This window comes from Rana temporaria, chromosome 7, assembly GCF_905171775.1.
Source record: "Rana temporaria chromosome 7, aRanTem1.1, whole genome shotgun sequence".
In the NCBI taxonomy this organism is placed as follows: Eukaryota; Metazoa; Chordata; class Amphibia; order Anura; family Ranidae; genus Rana; species Rana temporaria.
This window is the reverse complement of record NC_053495.1, coordinates 40,831,163-40,857,021: the sequence shown is the minus strand read 5'-3', so window position 1 is coordinate 40,857,021 and position 25,859 is coordinate 40,831,163. Positions and strand designations below refer to the sequence as shown.

The following is a 25,859-nucleotide window of genomic DNA, read 5'->3' as shown; positions in this document are numbered from 1 at the left end:
TGCTTTGTGCGAAATGACATCGCAACAACGTCATTTTTTGAACTTCGACGTGACTTACGTCCATCCCTATTCACGGACGACTTACGCAAAAAAAACAAAAAATCAAATTTCGACGCGGGAACGACGGCCATACTTTAACATGACAAGTCTATCTATATGCCGCAAAATAGCAGCTTTAACTATACGCCAGAAAAAGCCGACTAGAGACGATGTAAGAGAATGCGACGACCGCGCGTACGTTCGTGGATCGTCGGAAAAAGCTAATTTGCATACCCGATGCTGAAAACTACGCGAACTCCACCCAGCGGGCGCCAAAGTATTGCATCTAAGATCCGAAGGCGTACGAAGCCGTACGCCTGTCGGATCTTACCCAAATGCCGTCGTATCTTGGTTTGAGGATTCAAACTAAAGATACGACGCGGGAAATTTGAAAGTACGCCGGCGTATCAGTAGATACACCGGCGTACTTGCTCTGTGAATCTGCCCCCTTGTGCTTTTGGAACCATTTTCAGCCAATCTAATTTAGGATTCTACATAAAAGGTCATGTATGTTCCCATGTATGCTGATCCTCTGAAAGGTAGTTGTCGGATCCTGAGAACTCTTGATTTGCTCCAAAAAACTGAAGAATATCTGCTATGTCAGTTGTTATTAATAGGACACATACAAAGTGAGAAACGTGACAGCTCACTCAATCACTTGAGCATATTGTGTCCTTTTTGTCCTCTGTCACCTGTCATATAGGAGAGACAGATAAGAGGTATAGTGCCAATTGGCATTAGAAAAGAGAAAACACTGAGCCTGATGATTGGATCAGCTGTCCCCACTGTCATCAGTTTAAAGCAGTGAAGCCTCTGAGAAAATCTCAATAATCGTGTATCAACAATCATACATTCACAACTAATAAGACCATTTATTAGTTTACTAAAGTATTCCTCAAACTCATCCAATGTGCCTACATGAAACCTGCAGGGGCGGACTGACCATTGGGACTCTCGGGCACTGCCCGAGGGCCCCATGCCACTGGGGGGCCCCATCAGGGTTGCCAGGCTCAATAATACCAGGGACAGTATGTAAAAATCTGTGTTTTTTTTACATCTGTCCTTGATATGTCCGAAACCGATATGCTTTTGATGTGAAAATCCCGAGATTTTAGCTGCCCTGCCTCTGCACTGCCTCCTGGCGTGGTGGCCATCTGTAAGCCCAGGAGCCCCATAATCTTCTATTGCCCGGGGGCCCCATGAGTTGTCAGTCCACCCCTGGAAACCTGTTTTTAATTTGAACTGCTACAGATAAGCAAAAACATTTACCGATCCTTAAAGTGGGAATGCATACTTTGTAAGCTAGGATATATGGGGGTATTAATTAGGGAAGGAAAGAGCACATGGGTAATGTCATATGTTTGGTGATTCCTACTACTACTAGCAATTTATAGAGCGTTGTCACTATTGATGAGCTGAATGTACTTGGATTCGGTTCCAGGAAGGTACACAAAACACTACTAAAGTTTGGGTGCTGAATTTGAATCTTACTGAAATCAATGGGTGCCAAATGCTAAAAAAGTAATGACCATTTTCTATACTAATAGGCAAGCCTAATAAATAGCACAGGGGCCAGACATTTCCCTGGGGGCATGTACCAAAGCAAAACAAAAAGTTTTGAAATTCCATTTGGTAGAAACATAGAAAAGTGAAGGAAGAAAAAAGACTATAGCGTGGTTTACACCTATGCATGTTTTAATGCATTTTCAGTTTTGCAGAATCTCACTACAGTCCATTTAACATGGTTTCCTATGGGCCACGTTCACATTTGTGCCCTTTATGGAATGTGGCCAGGGACCAGCAGGTTTTGTTTTTTGGTTCCATAGACTTCAATGGATCAAAAATGTGTATTGAAGAATGCAGAAAGCACCAGTATATGCATCAACTGCAACCAGCATAGGTGTGAACACTGTAACACACTGTAAAACTGGACCACTGTAAAACAAAGGTATGCCACCCTAGACCACCAGGGATACACAAATAATGGATGCCAATTAGTGCCCGCAATGGATGCCAATCAGTGCCCACAATGGGCATCACTGATTGGCAGGCATTGTTTGGCACTGATTGGCATCCATTAGTACAACACCTATCAGTGCCCATCCGTGCCACCTATCAGTGCCCATCCATGCTGCCTATCAGTGCCCATCCATGCTGCCTATCCGTGCCCATCCGTGCTGCCTATCCCTGCCCATCCGTGCCGCCTATCCGTGCCCATCCGTGCCGCCTATCAGTGCCCATCCGTGCCGCCCATCAGTGCCGCATATTAGTGCCCATCATCAGTGCCCATCAATGCCACCACATCAGTGCCACCTCATCGGTGCCCATCAGTGCCGCCTTATCAGTGCCCATCAGTGCAGTACCATCAGTGAAGGAGAAAACATACTTATTTACAATGTTTTATAACAGAAATTTCTGTCATTTTTTATTTTTTTTTGCAGAAAATAAAAATCCCAGAATGATTATCTAAATGATTAACAGTCTACACTCAGAGGTGCCTGTATCTTATTTATTTTATCGATGGCAGCTGCCATGTTTCTGCCATGCCAGTTTTTACTCAAATTGCTTTTATCTTTTGGTTCGCCCTTTTTTTTATTGCTTTCAGAAATAATTTAATATTGTATAAGATACTTGTCAATGGGCTCCTAAGAAACAGGATATTAGATTACTTTAGTAACCATCCACAGGGACATTTTCATGTCTCTTGATCATATTATCAACTTTTCCATTAACCTCTCTACTAGATACAGTACTATTATGGAAGGCACAGACTTAGGGCCAGATCCACAGCCAGCCGCCGTAACTTAAAAATTCCCATTTAAGTTACACTGGCTGAAAATTTCTACCTAAGTGCCCGATCCACAAAGCACTTACCTAGAAATTTTCGGCTGTGTAACTTAAATCCGGCCGGCGTAAGGCGTTCCCAATTCAAATAAGGCGAGTCCCATTTAAATTAGGCGCGCTCCCGCGCCGGACGTACTGTGCATGCTCGTGACGTCGTTTTCCCGAAATTACGTTACGCCGAGCTTCGTGAATCGCGCCGGGTCAAAAAAGTTGCGTCGGGAAAAAAAAACGAATTGCGGCGAAAAAAAAAAAAAAAAGACAGCGTCGCTGGAAAGAAGGGTCTGCTGGAAAGCAGCCCTAATTTTACGATTGCAAACTAATACTTACGGAAAAAAAACAAAGCTGAAAAGCTTTGTGGATCTCCGTAAGTGCTAATTTGCATACCCGAGGAGGCGAAATGCCCCCAGCGGCGGATGCGGTACTGCATCCTAAGATCCGTCAGTGTAAGTCCCTTACACATGTCGGATCTTCTGTCTATCTCTTGGAAACTGATTCTGTGGATCAGTTCCAAAGATAGAAACAGGGATACGCAGGCGGAACAGCAGATCCGCCTGCGTATCTCTTTTGAGGATCTGGCCCTTAGTCCAGGCCTAACTTCCTATGAATCTGTATTGTATTGTTCTGAATTATAAAATTGGAAAGAATAGCATGCACCAAGAAAAAAAATAACACTTGCTTGCTTTCATAGAAATAAATTATGACCAAAACTATCCCATGTGAAAAGCATCCTGAGTCAGGCCTTTGTGCTCAGTGTATCTCATCACTAATACAATATGTTCATTATAATGGAAATTTATGCAATTCATTGACTACTCTTGGCTTGTTCACTACTGCTGGAACACTTGGGTCTGGTGGACAAGACAGTGAGACTCTTGGTTGAAACGCTACAGTGCAAGTTGAGATTGGACAGAGAGGCTGGATTAATTCCCAATAACTGACATACAATGTAGATTTGTTTTAAAATGATTTCAGAATTTTTTTGGGTATGGGCCACAGAGGCCCTGGCCAGCAGCAATGAAACTCATTCAGAGATTCTCCCGTCAACTGGCTGGAATTTAGTGCTACCCGTTGACCTGAAATTAAATTAAAGGACAACTTTCAGACATGACGACATTGTTGGGATAATAATTTATAACTTCTCTTGGTGTTTGGAGAGGGAAAGGAGAGAATACAAAATACAACTTGAGAAAAATAATTTCTCACTAGAAAGACAAAGGAATCAACCCTCAGAGTACGGTAAAAAAAAAAAAAAAAAAAAAACTCCCCTTCATAAAAGTTGAATAAATATTGTATTAAGAGATTTTAGAGAATGGTATTAGCAGGCTAGACCTCAAAGCATGTCATGATATCAGCTTCTACACTTTTACTACTTGGTGTTTTTTCTTACCTTGTGTTGGGAAAAGCAGACATTTGATTTTTTTATCATTCCTCTTTCAGTTTCTTTATTCTTTTAGAATCATGTGAGAAATAGGATCAACATGATTGTCCAGATTGCTCTCTGTTGTCATGACCTTGCAGTAATATCTTCACGACCTGTCTGTTTCTTACCTTGTCTGTGTATCAGCCTTAGGGCTTGCCTTCTCACACCTGCATGGTTAAGTAATCTTCCCTCAGTGTGGCTCCACCCTAGCCTCAACAGGAACCACTATTTAACACTGTGTTATCCAAGCCTGCCTTGCCGTGCAATATTGTGTGTTTGGTTTCCTGTTTGCCGTGTGCTCTACGTTTGTCTCTGTTACCGATCTTGGCGTGTTTCTGACCATCACCGCTTGCTTGTGACCCTGACCTTTGGTGCGTTCTCGACTTTCCTTGCCTGCTTGTGACCCTTGACCTTTGGCTTGTTCACTGTTTATCCTTGTCTGCTTGTCGTCCCGACCTTTAGCTTATCCTCCTATAGCCTACCGTGAGCGTGAGCTGGAAGACCCCAGGGGCCATGACCTGGAGTCAGCTGCAGCGAAGTCCATCCTCACCACTAGAGGCTCTGGTGAACACCAGCTGGCTCTTATACTCTGCACCCTGGGGAATCTAAAGTTCTAGCTCCCTGTGGGATCTGTGTTGGCACCCCAGTGCACCTGCCTTCTTGCACCACCCAGGGTTCCAACGGCAGCAGTCAGCCATAGGGTCCACTATTATCATCGTGCACTCCTGACCCAACGGTGTGCATCTGTCACCTGGCCTCAGGTGACCTGACATCTCTCTTGCATACACCTATTTTTTTTCTCAGGTTAGTTGGGGGGACATATTTCTCTTAGCCTATTCTAAGTCTGGCCTGGACCTCCTACTAGTCATGGTCATGCCTAAACCCCCTCCTAAAGGAACATCTTCCATGTACCTGTCAGTAGGTCTACTTTATCCTTACATTCTCAGAAGTGCCGGCTCAAGGCTCAGGCTCAAGTGCATCCCACAGTTGTCTTTCTTTAGCTGACCTAAATACTAGACATGTGCACACTGAAATATTTTGTTTTGGAATTTTGTTTTCGTCCTAAAAATACATCTATTTAGCCACTTCTCAAAATTCGTTTTTATTTATTTAATTTTGTTAAAAAATGCATTCGTCCGAAAATCCGAATTAATTAAGCTCAAATCTGTCAATTGAAGGCCTATGGTGTCTGTCGAATGTTCGTCGAATCTTCATGTCTCTATAATGTCAAATCTTTTTTCTCTATGTTGAATATTTTCTCTCTATGTCGAATAATCTTGGACTAATAGAGATAGGTTAGGCACATTCAACCATAGGTTCGATAGACACAGATCGCTATTGTCAGCGTCATGTTGAATATTCACTCTATCTATATCGAACTGTTGTCGCAACAAAATGAAAATGAAGCATTTTTTATGTCCGATCTTTCGGATTTTGGATTCTGCACGTTTGTTATCGTTTGTTAAAACGAACGTGAAAATCCCCAAAATTGGGATGAAAATGCATTCTTACAAAAATTAATGTACATGTCTACTAAATACTTTGTTCATTCTCAGCTATAGATATCGAATGTAATTTGAGATCTAGACCACTGTGATAAGCTGAAACAATTTTTGTAGTTTGTGTATTAATTTGTGCATTCTTCTTATTTCTTAATTTTCTGTTAGTTTGATCATTTCCAGTGAGCTTATTCTAATTAGGGTCATATGGTATCAGACTGAGAAGGTCTATAAAGGGGAAGTTCCATTCGAATGGCGCTACCCTTTGGTCTGATTGTGCTAATTTCCCGTCTCATAACTTGCTTTTAAGCAAGCACGTTTTTTTCCCCGTCGTTAAAGCGTACACACAACCATTTTTCACGATGAGAAAAATGACGATGTGAGAAACGATGAGAAAAAATAGAGCAGGTTCTACATTTATAATGCCCATTTTTCTCGTCGAGAAAAAAAATGCTCTGGAGCCTACACACGATTGTTTTTAAAAAAATTGGATGACAATAGAACCTACAGAGGGGGGATTGACATAATAAAACTAAAATCTAAATGACTTTACTTAAAAAAAAATGATGGATATGGTGCTGATATCAAATTATGCCCTTGATACCTCCAATGGGAATCTTGTTGCTGGAGAAAAGGGAATAAGTAAGCAGGTAAAATGCATTTTCCATTACGTCTTTCATCCATCACTGATGATCTACCTCTGGATAAGTAAAAGCATTTTAAAGCACAGTGTTATAGCTACCAAGCATCTCTACCAACATCTGCATTATTTTATCTTAGATGAGCTTCTTTGAGGAAAACCTGTCTGTTACTATTTATAACAGTTTGATTGCACAGAGCTTATGTGTACAGAGCTCATGCAATAATTGTGGCCTGACTCAAGAACCTCTATCAGGTTCTTATTGCTGTGAGATTTGGAAGTAGGAGGTGCTGGATCCAAATGTTGATTTTTCACAACTGTGCTGTGGTACACAAAAGTTTTGTTTGCCAGTATACGAATATAAAAAGATAAGAAAAACAGCAGTCCACAGTCTGGAAGTAATATATTAAAATATTTATTGTGCTGAAAAGACAAATGACAACTCACATTGTGGCAGGTAAAATCAGGCTCATCAGATAGTAGGGGCTTCCGATAGACAGTCTCAAAACAAGAGGGAATCTCAAACCAAGATAGGAGTACTGGATGGATACACCTGCAGGACTAAGAGAACACACCAGGGGGCACCAAACTAAGTGCAGCATTATTAGTACTGAGAAATACTTCTAAATTAGTAACTTACACAGGAAAAAGAGATGGCACTATTTGTAGGTAATCCATGAGAGGTCCGCTCATGCATGTGGGATGGGGAGCCTCTTCTTACAACTTGCAGCTTGGAAAGTCCGGACATCAGGCTGAGTGACAGCTTAGATCAGGAAGTGGAAACCAGCAAGATGGCGGAGAGCTTTTTGTGGGATGCAGAGCAGAACGGAAATGATGTCATCTGGATGCATATCCGGGGGGCGGATCTATGAATTTCAAGGCGCCCAAGCCTCTTTCTCAAATTAAGAACATGTTCACAACATACATTTTCATGTTTTAACCTCAGCATTGTAATAACAATACAAACAAAAGTTATCTTTTGACAATCCAATATAAGATTACCTTTCTTTCAACACAAGCTACGATACACACGAAGATAGAGGCAAAGTTTAAAGTCCTTTTGATACCTTGGGTAACTTATTATCTGTCACCAAATTTTGATGAGTCCTTTTTGCTTTCGTAATGCACTGATTACTGTGTAAATTACACTGGCAGGGAATGGGTTAAACACTAGGGTGCGATCAAGGGGGTTAAGTGTGTTCCCTCACTGTGTTCTAACTGTAGGGGGGATGGGCACACTACAACATGACAGAGATCACTGTTCCCAATGACAGGGATCAGTAGATCCCTGTCATGTTGCTAGGCAGAACAGGGAAATGCCTTGTTTACGTAGGCATCTCCCCGTTCTGCTGCTCCGGCGGTGCTCGCGTGGCCACTAAGTTTTAACGGGGATGTACAGGTATGCCTATTTGCCCAGCCATGCCATTGTGCCGACGTATATATCGCCGCACGCTGGTTGGCAAGGGGTTAAAGTAGTTTTTTTTTCAATTTAAATAGAGTAACGAAGGGTTATAACCCTAATCCTCTGTACACATGACCGGTTTTCCCGACGGAAAAAAACTATGGTTTTCCCGATGGGATTCCGCTCAAGCTTGTCTTGCATACACACGGTCACACCAAATTCCGACAATAAAAATGCGGTGACGTACACTACGACGAGCCGAGAAAAATTAAGTTCAATGCTTCCGAGCATGCATCGACTTCATTCTGAGCATACACGTTATTTTTTCGCGTTGTAATTGCATACAGACGGACGGTTTTCCCGCTAGGATTTTATCCTGATGGGAAAAAGGAGATCCTGCTCTCTTTTTTTTCCTGGCAGTTTTCCTGTGGGAAAAAGTCCGATGGAGCACACACACGGTCGGGATTCCTGGCCAAAAGCTCTCATCTGACTTTTTCCGATAGGGGGCATGTCAGTTTTTTGTTTATTTTTTGCCATTGGGCAGATTTTGCTTCACTTTCCATAGCCCATTGTCCCATAGCCAAAACAGGAAGTGAGAGTAAATTCCTGCAAATTAAGGGGGTCTCTTGGGGCCCCCAGGTTACCAGAACTAGGGTGCCCATTGGAAGATTCCCATTCTCTTACTTTTCTGGGGGTAACCCAAGCTTTGGAATTTTCCTTTACTTTCATTTTTAATGATAACGGTAAACATGGCAAATTGAGAATGTGAATCACCTTAATGGAGGCACAGACAGCAATATAAACCTAATAGGTCTTATAGGTCTTCTAATCCATCGGCACTCTGTCCAAATTTTTTTTTCTCCTTTAGTTATATAGATACTCCTTATTTAACGACTTACCTGTTTAACGACCACTCTGACTTACAACCAGGTCTCCCCACCCTAACGATGTGCTATATGGAAAAATGGAAAGAAACTGCGCTAAAAAATATAGAAAGGTGAAAAAGGAGGGAAAAGAGAACCTGCAACGTAGTCACAGTCTAATCCCTCCAGGTGCTGTGATTACCATGTAAACAATAAATACAAGAAATAAACATAAGAAAAATATAAATCGCGCTACCTCAACCACCCTTCTTGACAAACGCAAACGAATGCAAGTGGTGTGCTATACATCATTGTATTGTACAGTACAGTACAGAATTTTTTTGTGTTCTGTACCTATGAAAATTAAAACAACGTTATTGAGCTGGAGTTTTGCGTTTAGACCTTTTTTTCACAATACAGTACGTACATACGCAGTTAAGAATGCTTAAAATATTGATTACTTGTGGCTCCTCATTTAACGACCAATTCATTTAATGACCTGGTCGTTGGAACGGAACCTGGGCGTTAAGTGAGGAGAGCATGTATTTTATGGAGACCTATTTTTATTTCTATGACCTATAAATAGCTTTCTCACATATCTAATATCATTGTAGTAAAACACTATATACTTTCTTTTCTCATATAACAGCACATTTTTTTTAGTTTTATGTGCTGACTTCATATTGGACACTTATGCCTTATCTCATCGCCATAAATCAGGCTTGTCCACAGAGATCAGCATTTCTTAAGACCATTATTCTAAAAAGTAATGTTTCAATATAAAAAATTGTTCAGTAATTTGCAACTGTTAATGGGCTGGGCTTGCAATTATCCAGCATCTGGTGAACTGAGGTGCAGGTTCCTGGATCTCATCTTGGAGAACCGCATCATAGAAATCCCAGAATTCAATGTTCTCATTTCAATAAACTTTTGATTCTTCGGCCAAGATATCTCTGCTTGAGAATGTCCAGATTATCGAGAGGACGGTGTTGTTAAATAGATATAATGTTTTCATAATTTGGCTAAGCAGACTATTTGTAATATAAATCACATACAGTACAAGGAATCAGCCAAAGGCCAATGTATGTGGAGATGGGCCCAGACCTCATGTCATATCACAATTCACAATGTACTACCAGTCATTAAGCCCAGTTTGACAAGTTGTGTTGCAGGAAGCTAGATTTTTGCAGGAAAGAAAAGTATTTAAAGATATGTTTTAGATGAAAAAATTATGTAGATGTAGCTATTTCCTTCAGATTTGGGACGTTTTTATTTAAACTTTTAGTTTAAGGCCGCGTACACACGATCGGTCCATCCGATAAAAACGGTTCTCATCGGTTAACCGATGAAGCTGACTGGTGGTCTGATGTGCCTACACACCATCGGTTAAAAAAACGATCATGTCAGAACGCGGTGACGTAAAACACAACGGCATGCTGAAAAAAACGAAGTTCAATGCTTCCAAGCATGCGTCGACTTGATTCTGAGCATGTGTGGATTTTAATCCGATGCTTTTGCATACTAACCATCGGTTGTGACCTATCGGTTATCAGTCCATCGGTTACATTTTAAAGCAAGTTCTAAATTTTTGGACTGAAGGTAAACTGACCGATGGGGCCCACACACGATCGGTTTGGACCGATGAAAAGGTCCTTCAGTCCGTTTTCATCGGTTTTGACCGATCGTGTGTACGCGGCCTAACTCTACTAGCGTCTACATGCATTCTTCACATGTGCACTGTACTGGCTTCTTTGGATGGACATATATTACCAGCTTTATATGACGGCATATGACATTTGTTACAGCACATTATCTCTGGGGCAAAGTTCTCCTATACCTACTTCAGTGTCACGTACCTGGTAGGAGTCTGATATGATGAGGTTGGCCTCCCTTGTATCTCCTACCCAAGCCCCACTGAAGGTGGAACAGATGGTGGCTAGGGAAAGGAGGAACACAAGTGCCTGGGAATGTTGCTTGTAGAACTTGCGGGTGGAGTTATAGGCTCGGTGGCACCAGCAGGTAAAAAACTGGGATGGAACTCAGAAGATCAGAGAATGTTAACCACTTGCTTACTGGGCACATATACCCCCTTCCTGCCCAGTCGAAATTTTAGCTTTCGGCACTGCGTCGCGTTAATTGACAATTGCGCGGTCGTGCGACGTGGCTCCCAAACAAAATTGACGTCCTTTTTTCCCCACAAATAGAGTTTTCTTTTGGTGGTATTTGATCACCTCTGCGGTTTTTATTTTTTGCGTTGGGGCAGGCACGTGCATCGGCGCCTCAGTTACGTGGTGGGCGCACGCGCGCCCCCAGTGGTCGGAGGAGCGGAGGACGTCAATAGACGTTCCCCCGGCATTTGAGAGCCACCTTGTGGCCATCTTTTGTCTATGGCCGGGGCTCCAAGTGGTTAAAAAGGAACTCCAATTGACTTGCAGATTCAGGCTTGGTGGCTTGTCAGTTCTTCCTGTGGTCAGGAGACAGGAGAGCACTGGACCCAGGAGAGCTGAGATGATAGAGAGCCAGCACATGTTCCCAGAGGCAGTGTTAGAGCCGGGCAGAAGATGGAAGCAGAGTAGTGGAGATAGCCGTGTTCGGTAACAGGCGGGCTGTAGAGTACAAGGCATAAGCAGGAGCAAGGTCAGGTGAAGGCCGGAGTCAGGTACCGGTAATCAAGTATATTAGAGTCCAGAGGAAGCCGGGATCAGTACCAGGTATCAAGCAGGTAACAAGCAGGGTACAGTGGATCAGGACGCAGTTGAAGACCAGTCAGCAAGAGTCTGGGGTTAGGGCACTTTCTTAAATATGGCATCTGGCAACAATTAGCGCTGGGGATGCACTCATGCACGTGCATGGTGTCCGCCACGCACACGCATACGCATTAGTGTGCCTAGGCAACTGCATTTGCACGAGTGAGCATCGGGCAGAAACTAGTAGTTCTCTTACATTCAGTTACTTTCTTCACCTACTGTATTTATACCCACTTGACTTCCAGAAAATTTACCACCCTTCATGACCAGGCCATTTTTTTACGATACGGCACTGAATTACTTTCACTGACAATTTCGCGGTCATGCAACACTGTACCCAAATAAAATGTATGTCATTCCCCCCCCCCCCCCCCCCACCATATAGACCTTTGTTTTGGGGGCATTTGTTTATGTTTTGCGCTATAAACAATTAAAAGACCGTCAATTTTGAAAAAAATATATATATATTTTTTACTTTCTGCTATAGAACAAATCCAATAATTAAAAAAAAAATTCAAATGTCTTCATAGATTTAGGTCAATATGTATTCTGCTTCACATTTTTGGTAAAAAAAAATCCCAATAAGCATATATTGATTGGTTTGCCCAAGTTATAGAGTCTTCAAACTACAGGATATATACTGGAATTTGTATTTTTTTTATACTAGTAATAGCAGTGATCAACAACTTACAATGGGACTGCAATATTGTGTCACACACTAACTGACACTTTTGACACTTTGTGGGAACCAGTGACACTAAAAGAGTGATCAGTGCTAAACATATGCACTGTCACTGTACTAATGACACTGGCTGGGAAGGGGTTAAACATCAGGGGTAATTAATTTGACTTTGTATTTTTCCATAACCTCTTTAATTTTCTCTACTAAATAATATTATATTGATGAGAGAGGTTGAGTTAAAACCTTTTTTCTGTTGGTTATGTTTATGTATAAAAAAAAAGACTTTTCCATTAGAGACTATTTGTTAAAGAGACCTTTAGGTCCTTCCCCTTTTTTGGTGTTTTTATGGTCATCTCTGTCGCAGTTAGGGAGAGATGCCCTCACTTTCTATCAGGATCAAAAAACAAAACACTAAAAAACACAATCAAAACTACATTTTTCTCTTATCTATTGTGGATACTTTTCTTGGAGTCCATTAAGGGACAAAATAAGTAACGTCATTTGTGCTACAGTCTAACCCTCATATATGCAGCAGTGAAACCCAACAATTCACGACTTCCAGAAGGATTGCCCACTAGTAAAAACAACAGTGCGTGATTTCCATTTTTATTGTGTAATTTTGTGGAGAAGAGTCACAATTTTAGATGTTTCTATTGCTGTGCATGACTTCCTGTCCTGGGGACAACCCCTCCTCCATTTCTTGTACCGGCATCACACGGACAGGAAGTGAGGGTACATTCTCCTAGTGTTTCACACCAAGGAAAACAAATATATATTTTTTTCCTTTTCTATCCAATGTTACTGCCAGAGTTCTGAACTTTCTTTTTGCTTAAAATTCCAGGAACTGTAAACAGAAGCACGGTGGTGACAGCTAGTACAGCAATCCAGCTCCTTGATGACCGGAAATCTCCTGTGGTGGCAGGTACTGTGATTTTTTGTTCAACCTTTTCATTTATAAACAATTTTCTTTGCAGGACCAAAAAAAAAGTAGAGAAGAATGGAGTATATATACCATAATAACCTCAATATTTGTTAATAAATATTAATATAATATTCATATACAATCACCAGCTACTTTATTAGGTACACCTTGCTAATACCAGGTTGGACCCCATTTGGCCTTCAGAACTGCCTTAATTCTTTGTGGCATAGATTCAAAAAGGTGTTGGAAACATGCCTGAGATTTTGGTCCATAGTGACATGCTAGCATCACGCAGTTGTTGCAGATTTGTCAGTTGCACATCCATGATGCAAATCTCCCCTTTCACCACATCCCAAAGGTGTTCTATTGATTTAAGATCTGATGACTGTGGAGGCCATTGGAGTACAGTGACCTCATTGTCATGTTCAAGAAACCAGTGGTGAGATGATTGGAGCTTTGTGACACAGTGCATTATCCTGCTGCAAGGAGCCATTAGAAGATGGGTACACTGTAGTCATAAAGAAATGGACATGGTCAGCAACAATACTCAGGTAGGCCGTGGCTCAATTGGTACTAAGGGGCCCAAAGTGTGCCAAGAAAATATTCCCTACATCATTATACCACCAGCCTGAAGCGTTGATACAAGGCAGGATGGATCCATGACTTTATGTTGTTTTACGCCAAATTCTGACCCTACCAACTGAATGTTGCAGCTGAAATCGAGACTCATCAGACCAGGCAACACATTTTCCAATCTTCTATTGTTCAATTTTGGTGAGCCTGTGCAAATTGTAGCCTCAGTTTCCTGTTCTTAGCTGACAGGAGTGGCACCTGATGTGGTCTTCTGCTGCTGTAGTACATCTTCTTCAAGGTTGGATGTGTTGTGCATTCAGAGGTGGTATTATGCATACCTTGGTTGTAACGAGTGGCTATTTGCGTTAGGCCCCTTTCACACTGGGGCGGGAGGTGCGGTTGCGGTAAAGCGCCGCTATTTTTAAGGGCACTTTACCGTCAGAATTGTGACGGTATTCAGCCGCTAGCGGGGGCGGTTTTACCCCCGCGCTAGCGAGCGAAAAAAGGGTTAATACCACTGGCAATGCACCTCTGCAGAGGCGCATTTCCGGCAGTATAGCCGCGGTTTCATATTGCTTTCAATGGAAAGGAGCGGTGGAGGAGCGGTAAACACACTGCTCCTCTCACCGCTCTAAAGATGCGGCTAGCAGGACTTTTGGAGTGGACCTGCTAGCGCATCGCTCCAGTCGCTGTTTCTGGTCAGTCTGCAAACCGCCCCAGTGTGAAAGGGGTCTTAGTGATGCCTTTCTATCGTACTGTAGGTAGGTAATCTTTATGCAACTCAATAATAATCAAAGTAATCTGGGCATAATTTGGTGTGAAATTCTGAATTCAACAAATTATGAAAATATAAAATTTAGAATCTTGCTAAACAAAAATTGCAGACTGATGTATTAGATCTGACTGATGAGGATTGGACTGAGGCATAGGATAACCCTTTTAAGCAACTTATATCTGTCAGGGGCAAGTTGGCATGGTTAAAAATTCTTCACAGCGCATATTACACATCCAGGGGTAGATCCACAAAGATCTGCCTATCTTTAGGCAGGCGTAGCGTATCTAAGATACACTACGCCGCTGTAACTTACTTTTTCTTCTTGTGAATTCTCAAAGAATCCGCACGGTAAGTTAGGGCGGCATAGTGTATCTATTGCGGCGTAAGGCCGCGCAATTTCAAATGGGAGTGATGGGGGCGTGTTCTATGCAAATACGTTGTGACCCGACGTACACAACGTTTTTTTTAACGGCGCATGCGCCGTCCTTAAAATATCCCAGGGTACATTGCGACAAAATACGCCGCAAGGACGTATTGGTTTCGACGTGAAAGTAAATGATGTCACATTCCAATTCACGAACGACTTACGCAAACGACGCAAAAAAATTAGACGCGGGAACGACGGCCATACTTAACATTGAGTACGCCACCATATAGCAGCTTTAACTATACGCCGGAAAAAGCCGAACGGAAACAACGTAAAAAAATGCGACGGCCGCTCGTACGTTTGTGGATCGTCGGAAATAGCTAATTTGCATACTCGATGCAGAAACGCCACCTAGCGGACGCCGAAAAATTGCATTTAAGATCCGACGGCGTACTAAGGCGTACACCTGTCGGATCTAACCCAGATGCCGTTGTATCTTGTTTTGTGGATACAAAACAAGGATACGACGCGGGAAATTTAAAATTACGCCTGCGCATCAATAGATACGCCGGCGTACTCCTTTTGTGGATCTGCCCCCCAGACTCCAGATTTTAAACCCTGCTCTCTCTTTGGCCTGTTGGTGATGCCGTTAGCTTAATGGAGATATTTTTCAAATATTTTGGACCTGCCACACTTTAACATTATACACAAAATCTGCCTATTGAATGAATGAATGAAAGAAAACTTATATAGCGCGGCGCATGCGAACTGAATCGCCTCTGGGCGCTAGTTGTTACTGTCTTTCCAGAGCATCAAAAAAGCAGAGTTTTGATCCGTCTTCTGAAGGCTAGGTGGTTTTCCTCCAACCAAATGCTGGTTGGTAAAGCGTTCCATAGTTTAGGACCTTGTACCGCAAACCTTCTTTCTCCCTTGGACTTGTATCTGGCTTTGGGTATCTGGACCAAATTTTGGTCGGTGGATCGCAAGACGCGATTGGCGTTGTGACCTTTTATCTTTTCGCATTGATATTGTGGAGCCTTTCCATGGATGCACTTATGTGTCAGACAGAGTGCTTGGGTCTATTTGGGTCTAGTAGAGGACATGACTCTCACCACTAATACAATGCTCTTAGGTCGGTTGCTCTTTTATACCAGAAAATACATAGTTATATGCTGGAAAAAAATCAGACTTGCCTTCCATCTTGAAAAAAATTGTTAAATTTCAATCTACTATTGTTCCAGACTGAATATGAGAACAGAGGTTGTGGAAAAAAGTTTCTGAATGTCTAGGTAAGATTCCATTCTTTAACCCATTTTTTACGATCATTGAGTGGTAATGCACTCCGAAAAGTATACTTAAGACCCCTATACTGCCGTACAACCAGGGGAATTCTCTGCTCCCCTGCCAATTTCATACAGCCACCCAACAAACTTACCAATCACGATGCTGCAAAATTTGAACAATTCCTTCCAAGAGCTGGCCCACTGCTTATGTCAGTGCTGAGGGCCCTTGAGAAGAGTACTGAGGCAGGGTGCTTTGACAATCTCAGGACATGGCACACAGCTCTCTGTTGGCTCTTCCTAGGGGCCACGAACTGCCTAGTTACAGAGGACAAGAGACACACTGATGATAACACTGGGTCTATAATAAGCTCTTTCTTGAAAATGACACATCAGAAGTTAAAATGTGTTAATAGATTGCTTCAGGGGGAACCATGGAAGTTATTATTTTTGCAGACAAAAACATCAGCTTTAGTTACCGCCGGCGAAAAATCAGGTCATCAACCTGGTAGTTCTGTCTGGCAGGCATGTATAAATATCAAGAAGGGCTGGACATAATTCCCATCCTTTGGCTAGTAAACCAGCTCCCATGTTTATATTTTGGCTATGTATTAAGCTGATTGCCTGGAGTTCAATCTTAAGGAATTAAAGAGTCAAAACTTCCTGTGAAGTAGGCTTCTATGTAAACAAGGAAAGCATAAAATGGTAAATGCTGGAAAAAGCTTCAAACTGCCCATTTCAAACATGTATAAACAAGCCTACAATGCTTTGGGGAAATTTGAAAAATCTCTTTGACATTTGCCTACAACATTGGAGGCAGTTTGAACTTGAACAGCTGTGCCTATCTGGCGCCATTGTTCTACTCATTGCAATCTTTTTTTTTTTTTGCATGTGAACAAGCAGCTAGAAGCCACAAGGCTTTTTCTATGTTTCACATTTTGTGACAATCCTAGAGAACAAGTAAAATCATTTGCAGTGGATACTATCCAGGAAACGTTACATGTATTTTTAAGGTAAGCCTGTAATGACACAGTAAGGCCTCGTACACACGATAGGTTAACCAGAGGACAACGGTCTGATGGACCGTTTTCATTGGTCAAAACCGATCGTGTGTGGGCCCCATAGGTTATTTAACCATCGGTTAAAAAAAAGCCAACTTGCATTCAATTTAACCGATGGATTCCTAACCGATAGGTCAAAACTGATCGTTAGTAGGCTAGACCATCGGTTAAAAATCCACACATGATCAGAATCAAGTCGACGCATGCTTGGAAGCATTGAACTTCATTTTTTTCAGCACGTTGTTGTGTTTTACATCACCGCGTTCTGACACGATCGGTTATTTAACCGATGGTGTGTGGGCACGATGGACCATCAGTCAGCTTCATCGGTTAACCGATGACAACGGTACTTCAGACCGTTCTCATCGGATGGACTGATCGTGTGTACGAGGCTTTAAGCTATAAACCAAGTTTTTGGAGAGAAAGCACTAAATGATGGCAGGGCATATCCTTAGCTTTGCCATATATACTGGTGGGGTACCCACAGAGCCCAAATAAATGATGGCATTCTAAAAGCTACATCATAGGTAGGCCCCTATTTCCTTTGTGACATTAGTGTGTGATGCAGGGAAAATGTTTGGTGACCTTCCTAAGCTCCAGTGGGTGAAATGTTGGTGATTACATTGGCACTCTTGGTAGCTCAGAGCACACTTCGCAGGATAGGACAATGCAATTACGGTAGATATAGGTCCAGTTATATTTTGGTGCCGTCTTTTAGGAGAAATAGGTAGATTCAGTAAGAGTTAGGCCGACTTATCAGTAGATAAGCTGGCCTAACTCAGAATCGACGCCGACCTATGTTTAAGCGTATGCTCAAACAGAGATACGCTTAAACATATCTAAGATACAACGGCTTGCGCCGTCCTATCTTAGATTGCAATTTTTCGGATGGCCGCTAGGTGGCGCTTCCATTGCGGTCGGCATAGATTATGTAAATGAGTTTGTACGCCGATTCACGAACGTACGCCCGGCCGCCGCAGTCAAATTACGCCGTTTCCGTAAGGCCTTAGGAGGCCTAAAGTTATTCCACCTATTATGTGGAATAACAATGTTAAAGTATGGCCGCCGTTCCCGCCGTGAGGTTCGAATTTTTAACGTTGTTTGCGTAAGTCGTCGGTAGATTCAGTAAGAGTTAGGCCGAATCGGGAGTTACGTCGTTTACGTCCACGTCGAAATCAATAGGCCCGTACGGCGTACTTAGCCGCAATGCGCACTGGGAAATGTAGGTGCCCGGCGCATGCGCAGTAGCCAAAAAACATCAAAAACTTGAGGTCAAGCCTCATTACCATTAAACACGTCCCCCTCCAACCCATTTGAATTAGGCGCCCTTACGCCCGCCGCGTTTACACTACGCGCTTTGAGAATCATGTACTCGCCTCTCTTACTTAAGGCGGCGTAGTGTAAACACGCTAGGCTACGCCGCCGCAAATTAGCGCGCCCCTACCTGAATCTACCTAAAAGTGTTGGTTTATAGAATTGTGTGTATATCATGTATATTATTTTTAAATATATCAATTGCCATGCACACATAAAAATAAAACACTCACCTCTCTTGCCTACTTCACCTCCAACAATGCCCACACAGACTTACTGCTATTTGATTTTCTTCTGGGTTGAATGACATCCAGTGTCATCCAACTCACTTCCTGTGAGCCAAGGACATTAAGAACTCTAGGGCTTTTATCATCCAACTTCCATGGACATACAAGAGAATGCTGCAGAATTCCTGGAAAAACTGATGTTGAGCTTTAGCCCTAGTTCTATATTGTTAAATCCTTATAGCCAAATGTATCAGGCTTTTCAATATGCCTTTGATTGGCTCTATAGACTTTTGTCAAATGATTTTGTGCTGTGAAATATTCTTGTGCTCTTCTAGTTGATGTATGTGAGGTGATTTTACAGATTTTGATTCAGGGTTTTCAGAAAGTGTGGTTATAGACATCTATAGGTAACAGGCACCCAGGTGTAAAAATGAAAGACCTAATCTGGCCATACCCAGGTCAAATTTTGTCAGTTTACTGCTGAATCTGTCATAATTCTGTCTATGGTTGGCCCTGGTGGCACCACCCAGCTCGTCAAACTTTGATCTCAAGATCAAAGGAACCAGTTAAATAATATTAGGGCTGTTACTGATCAAAATTTTTCTGTTCGATTAATCGTTTTTTTTTTTTTAATCGATTAATCGACTAATTTTGATTAATTATAACGCACATACAGATCCAACTACTTTTAGCTGATCTCCTTGCAGGCTGATTCCCAGTGCAGCTACCAACCACTGGAAAATGGATAGCAGGATACAAAAAACACACAAAGGCAGCGCTCGATTGGAGTAGCATTAAAACTTTTATAGTCTTCAAGTAGGTAACAAAATAAATATTGCACTGGAGATAAAATTGATGTAGCTACATAAACTGTAAAAATGGTGCGAGTAATACCAAACGGTAACAAAAGCAGTCATAAAAACATGTAGCTATGATACTGGTATAAAAATGTGTACAATCCAGATGAGGAGAGGTTAACATCAGTCTGTCGGCATGTAGATGTCCCATGAAGGGAACTATCACAACTCCCAGTGGATGGTTGTAGAATCCCAGGTTGATAGAGGGAAGTGATAGAGGGAAGTGTAACAGCCCTTGCGTGTGGCAGATAGTAAGGTCCCGCCGGCATGCAGATATGAAGGCACAGCAACGGAGCCCTTCAGATGGACACGGCAAGCCCAGCCGGTTTTCGTGATGTTACTGGATCACCGACGGAACTCCCTGAAGGCCCAGAAGCCGGCGGAGAGGTGAGTACCAATCAAAAGAATTTTAATTGATCAAAAAGATTTTGATCGATCAAAAAAATTAAAGATTAATCGATTAATTAAAAGTTAATTTGCACAGCCCTAAATAATATGTCATAATGTTATCCAACTCCAGTGTCTCACTGATGGCATATTTTGAAAAGGCACTAGGCAAATCCTGTGCATTGGCAAATGACAGTAATATTGCCCCTGCTAATCTATTTTCAAGCAAGAGCCCAGCTAATTATTGTGCACAATCCTGCAACCACGCACAGTCTGCACTGTCAACCAACCGGATCCAGTGAAAACCCCTAGCGCAAGGGCGGGCTGACATTACCCTAGGGTGAATCTATGGCCACGGTGGAGCGCTAAAACAACAAATAATGCCAGTCACAACCTCTCTCTGTGAGTCTCTTTACACTTTAATGAGCTGCGGTTTGTAACTTGATGAGCAGTTCTTCTCTATGATTGAGTAGAAACAGTTTTGTCTTTCTTTCTTTTCTTATTAATGTATTTTATACATTTTTTAAATCCATATTTTTATTTATGTGACTGGCCTTTGGAAAGTAATCTCGTCAAAAACATAAACTGTAATTTGTATTTGGAAACTAGCGACGATAGCGGTTTTACTTGTAGTCATTTTGCCGCCATAAATTGTAACATTATATCTAGAGAATAAAAAAACAACACTATTTAGTGGGGGGATGTTCCCACAGATAATTTAGTTTTGATTGGAGGTTAATATGGCCATGAGTGTGGTCATCTGTCAGCTGCTTCTACTGAAAGGATCTTCAGTGACCTGCACGCATTGCTACATACTGGGATGTATAGCAAATAAGAGGGTTATTCTGTGCTTTACTGGAATTCGATACAAGCGCCCCATTGTCACAGCTAGTATCGAAGGATTTGTTTGCATGATATGGACTACAGTCAAGTACAACAAACCAGAACGCCTAAGTTCTTTGATGGCTCCTCAAATGCCACACACAGGACTTTTCTTGGCCAACGCAAAAAAAACGTTACTGGAAAACGATCCTCATCTGTATTGGTTTGGTAAACCCAAAGGGACACTTGGCCATGCACATGTGATTCATTTAATAATAATGATAATTGCAATACAGTGGTTTTAATGTCTTAAATCTAGGAGTGTATCACCAGTGCAATTACAAAGACATCTCAATATTTCATATTACCAAACTGCTAGTTTGGAGACCCCTCAAATTACATGGTTCATAAACCACTGAACAATATGTTCTATAATTTATTTGTACATAGCTGTACAGCTGAGTTGCAGATTGCCTGACTACTGTGTTGCACAATGGCGTGCTCCAAGTTTAACCTCAAGTTTCCAGTGTAGCACAGATTCGGTTTGATATTCTATATCAAAATGACTAAAATCTGATTATTTTAATGTTGATCACTTTATTTCCTTTTGGTGTTCATATATTTGGATTTGTTTCTTTTCTCATTTAAAGTTAAGGAGGAAATATTAGCATGTAATAGAATGGAAATACAAGTTAACTAAAGCTGAGCTTAAAGCGGAGGTTCACACAAAAAGTGAACCTCCGCTTTTTGGATCCCTCCCCCCCTTGCGGCTTCACTGCCCGATTCCCTACTGCGCATGCGCGAGGATCGCGGCTCCCCGTCACTGGTGCCCACTCTCTAGGGGCGGACTGACCATTGAGGCTCTCGGGGCACTGCCCGAGGGCCCCATGGCACTAGGGGGCCCCATCAGGGTTGCCAGGCTCATTAAAACCAGGGACAGTATGTAAAAATCGGTGTTATTTTTACATCTGTCCCTGATATGTCCAAAACCGACATGCTTTTGATGTGAAAATCCTGAGATGTAATGCCTCCTGGTGGCCATCTGTAAGCCCGGGGGCCCCATAATCTTCTATTGCCTCGGGGCCCCATGAGTTGTCAGTCCGCCCCTGACGCTCTCTCCTGGGAACAGTGTTTCCCAGAAGACAGCGGGGGGTGACGTCACAGGCTGGATTCCCCGCGGGAATCCGAACCCGGAAGTGGTGCAAATACGTGCCGTTGCTTTTGGTGACTGTGTTGTTACCGGCGGGTCCCACACGCATGCGTGGGAGTGACGTCATTGCAGCTCCGGCCAATCACAATGTAGGAGCCACGATACCCGAAGTAACTCCGGAATGACATGTCGCCAGCCGGTGCTGTGTCGGAAAAAGCAGTGGGGGCTTCAATCCCAGGTGAGTATTACATAATGAGCTAGTATGCATAGCATACTAGCTCATTATGCCTTTGTCTTGCAGGTGTTAGGTTTTTTGTTTTTTTCCAAAGTGGGTTTACAACTACTAAAGTAGTTAAATAAAAGCTTGTTATTTTAATTACCCCTGCCGGTGTTGGGTGGTTTGTCTCATCCATGTAAACTGATACAGTCTGCAGGCAAGCTTGTGCTTTAAAAAAAAAACAGACTTGCTGTCTGGATCGCCAGATGAAACTATAAGGCCTTGTACATACGACCGAGGAACTCGTCGGAAAAGACACATCGTTTTCCTCGACGAGTTCCTTGTTAGGCTTGGCGAGAAACTTAACAAGTTTGCTTTGCGTACACACTGTCAAGACCAAATCTCCTCTTTCTCAAACGAGCTGACGTACAACACGTACGACGGCTGGGGAAGTTCGATTCCACTGGCACAACCCTTGGGGCTGCTTTTGCTAATCTCATGTTACTGCGTGTTAAGTAAAAGTTTGGTAAGAGACGATTTGCACTTTTCAGTCTGTTACAGCGTGACGAATGTGCTATCTCCATTACAAACGCTACTTTTACCGAAGGTGCGCTCCCGTCTCATACTTTATTCTGAGCATGCGCAGGTTTCTTAGCATACACACGAATGTGTTTCTCGTCGTAAACCAGCCCGACGAGGAACACGACAAGGAAATTGAGACTCCCGACGAGGAAAAAGAGAACTTGTTCTCCTTTTTCCTCGTCGAGTTCCTCGACAGTTTTCTCGATGAAAAACATACACACAACCGTTTTCCTCGGCAAAAAAGCTCTGCCACAAAGTGATGTATTCTCTCGAGGAAAACGGTCGTGTGTACGAGGCCTGAGAAAGAAAACCTGAAAATGAAAATGAATGCAGCCATCACATCTCAGGCCTCGTACACACGACCGAGTTTCTTGGCAAAAACCAGCAAGAAACTTGCTGGGAGATATTTTTTTGCCGAGGAAACCGGTCGTGTGTACATTTTCGTCTAGGAAACTGTCGAGAAACTCGACGAGCCAAAAACAGAGCAAGTTCTCTATTTCCTCGACGCGAATGGAGAAACTTGCCTTGTCGAGTTCCTCGACAGCCTAACAAGGAACTTGACGAGGAAAACGATGTGTTTCGCCCGTCGAGTTCCTCGGTCGTGTGTACGAGGCTTAAGAATTGGTAATAAACGTTTGCTTTTGGGTTTTATAGTGCTTTGATTGCTATACCGTGACAGTGGTAGTAGTGACAGTAATACTATCACATAAAAAGTGGGTCCACTGAGCAGACGAAGGTCATGTATCCTGTTGGGGAATTGTGCATATAATAAGCTTGCTGAATTTTGTCCCTGCCAAGTGCTAAAGGCCCTGTAATGTTTTGGTATTCTTGATTGCATCCATGTTGTGCTTTCTACAAATTGAAATAGATGTTATAAGAAGTATGTTTTCCAAATCTTTTAGATGTACTTTATTATTGTTACCCGCAAGTAGCTGCAGACATTCTAAGCAATTCATGTATAGGAATAAGATGAGCGGCGTGGCCGATATGTAACACCGGTCTGTTGTAGTAATAGAACATGACAGCATTGCAGGTCTAGAACAGATTCACTTCATTCTTAAAGACCAGAGAAAGCTCTGACTCTGCAAGGACTGTGATGCATCCATCATGCAAATCAGCTCATTAGCATACAGAAGGGGACGGTACGCTTGTAAGGCTGTAGAAATCCTATTGGCACGCAGTGATAAACATTTCAGAACAATGCTTCAGCTTATGCCTCATAAGATTCAACATAAGAGAACTTGGCTTTAACATCCTGGCTTCATTTTCCTTTTGTTTTAGCGTTGTCTCCAAGCAATACAGATAGGTCATTTGCAATTCATGATGCCCCTAATGCAATGAATACTTGAGTGTGTCTGCATTTTGTTTAGTCTTCTTTCCCAACTGCAGCTGCAAGACTACCCATTCAAGTTATTTTTTGTTCACTATTTAATTAGAGCAGAATAGTAGGAAAACAGCAACATTTACCAACATCCATATATGGTAACTGTTTTACCTGCTTTGTATTTCTGTCCAGTCCACTTATCAACTATTTGGGGGCAGTGCAGGGCTCAAGAGGCAGCTGTTTTGGGCCCCAAAACAATGACTGCGCCCAGGGCAGCTGCACCCTTTGCCCTGTGTTATAGACAGTCCTGCCTGAGGCTAATCGCTTCACTGGGTACATGTAAGGCCTCGTACACATGATAAGTTAAACAGAGGACAACGGTCTGATGGACCGTTTTCATCGGTCAAAACCGATCGTGTGTGGGCCCCATAGGTTATTTAACCATCGGTTAAAAAAAAGCCAACTTGCTTTAAATTTACCGATGGATTCCTAACCGATAGGAAAAAAACGATCGTTAGTAGGTACAGCATCGGTTAAAAATCCACGCATGCTCAGAATCAAGTCGACGCATGCTTCGAAGCATTGAACTTCGTTTTTTTCAGCACATCGTTGTGTTTTACATCACTGCATTCTGACACGATCGTTTTTTTAACCGATGGTGTGTAGGCGCGACGGACCATCTGTCAGCTTCATCGGTTAACCGATGAAAACGGTCCATTGGTCCGTTCTCATCAGATGGACTGATCGTGTGTACGCGGCATAAGGCTTTTAATGCAGCAGAGAATGTCAAATCACCAACCTGGTTGTACTGTCTGGCAGGTCTGTGTGGTTTTCCAATATCTAGGAATTAGGGCTTTTGCAGCTGTAAGTAAAAATCTTGTTAAAGATTTCTTGTATCTTTTCATAGTGCCTTTAGAAACATTTAGTAGGCAGCAGGCAGCCGTTAATGAGATCGAAGTCTCCGTAATACGTTGAATTATTTCACAAACCTTTTGCCAAAACCGAAGTATCAAGTCACAGTCCCACCATATGTGGTATGTTGTTCCTTCTGCCCCATTGCATCTCCAACATATGTCCGATGCCAAGGGAAACCTACATAGCCCTTTATACCTCCAACCCCCATTCCCATTAAAACACATGACACTAGTTGGAGTTAAATGGCCGTCCGGCCTTTTATTAAACAACATAAACAATAAATAACAATTTAAACAGTAACATAAACCAAAGCTAGATGTCCCCAGCTGCAAGAACACCGACTTAGGGACATTAACACTTGCCACACACACACCTTACAGGTCTACCACTGCCTGGTCCCTCTTAGGCCCCGTACACACGGTCGGTTTGGTCCGATGAGAATAAACCGAAGTTCATTTTCATCGGACCAAACCGACCGTGTGTATAGGCTATCGGTCTGGTTTCCTTCGGTCCAAAATGTCTAAACAAGCTTCAAAACCGAACCGATGGACCGCTGCCCCGTCGGACCAAACCGATGGTTAGTACAGAAAAGCATCGGTTCAAAATCCGCGCATGCTCAGAATCAAGTCGACACATGCTTGGAAGCATTGAACTTTGTTTTATTCAGCACGTCGTGTGTTTTACGTCACCGCGTTCTGACCCGATCGGATTTTGAACTGATGGTGTGTACACACATCAGGCCGTCAGGCCACTTCAGAGGTGAACCGCTGAAAACGGTCCGACAGACCAGTCTCATCGGTTTGGTCCGACCGTGTGTACGGGGCCTTAGTGGACCACAGCCAACCATAGGACACCATACCAACGATGGTTCCCCACTTGTATCCCACAGACAGATATTTTAACCCCATCCAAGGGGTACCAACAGCCTTCTCTACACCTACACCCTCAAA

At 42.6% G+C, this 25,859-nt stretch overlaps 1 protein-coding gene across 3 annotated transcripts in view; it reads left to right on the top strand.

Moving 5' to 3' along the window:
* CACNA2D3 (calcium voltage-gated channel auxiliary subunit alpha2delta 3) overlaps positions 1 to 25,859 on the top strand; it is a 1,177,822-nt gene that overhangs the window by 876,192 nt on the left and 275,771 nt on the right. For all 3 annotated transcript variants that reach the window (XM_040359261.1, XM_040359262.1, XM_040359264.1), the window contains one exon: positions 12,978 to 13,058. In XM_040359261.1, the coding sequence (XP_040215195.1) occupies positions 12,978 to 13,058 (81 nt within the window). The remainder of the gene's footprint in view (positions 1 to 12,977; positions 13,059 to 25,859) is intronic.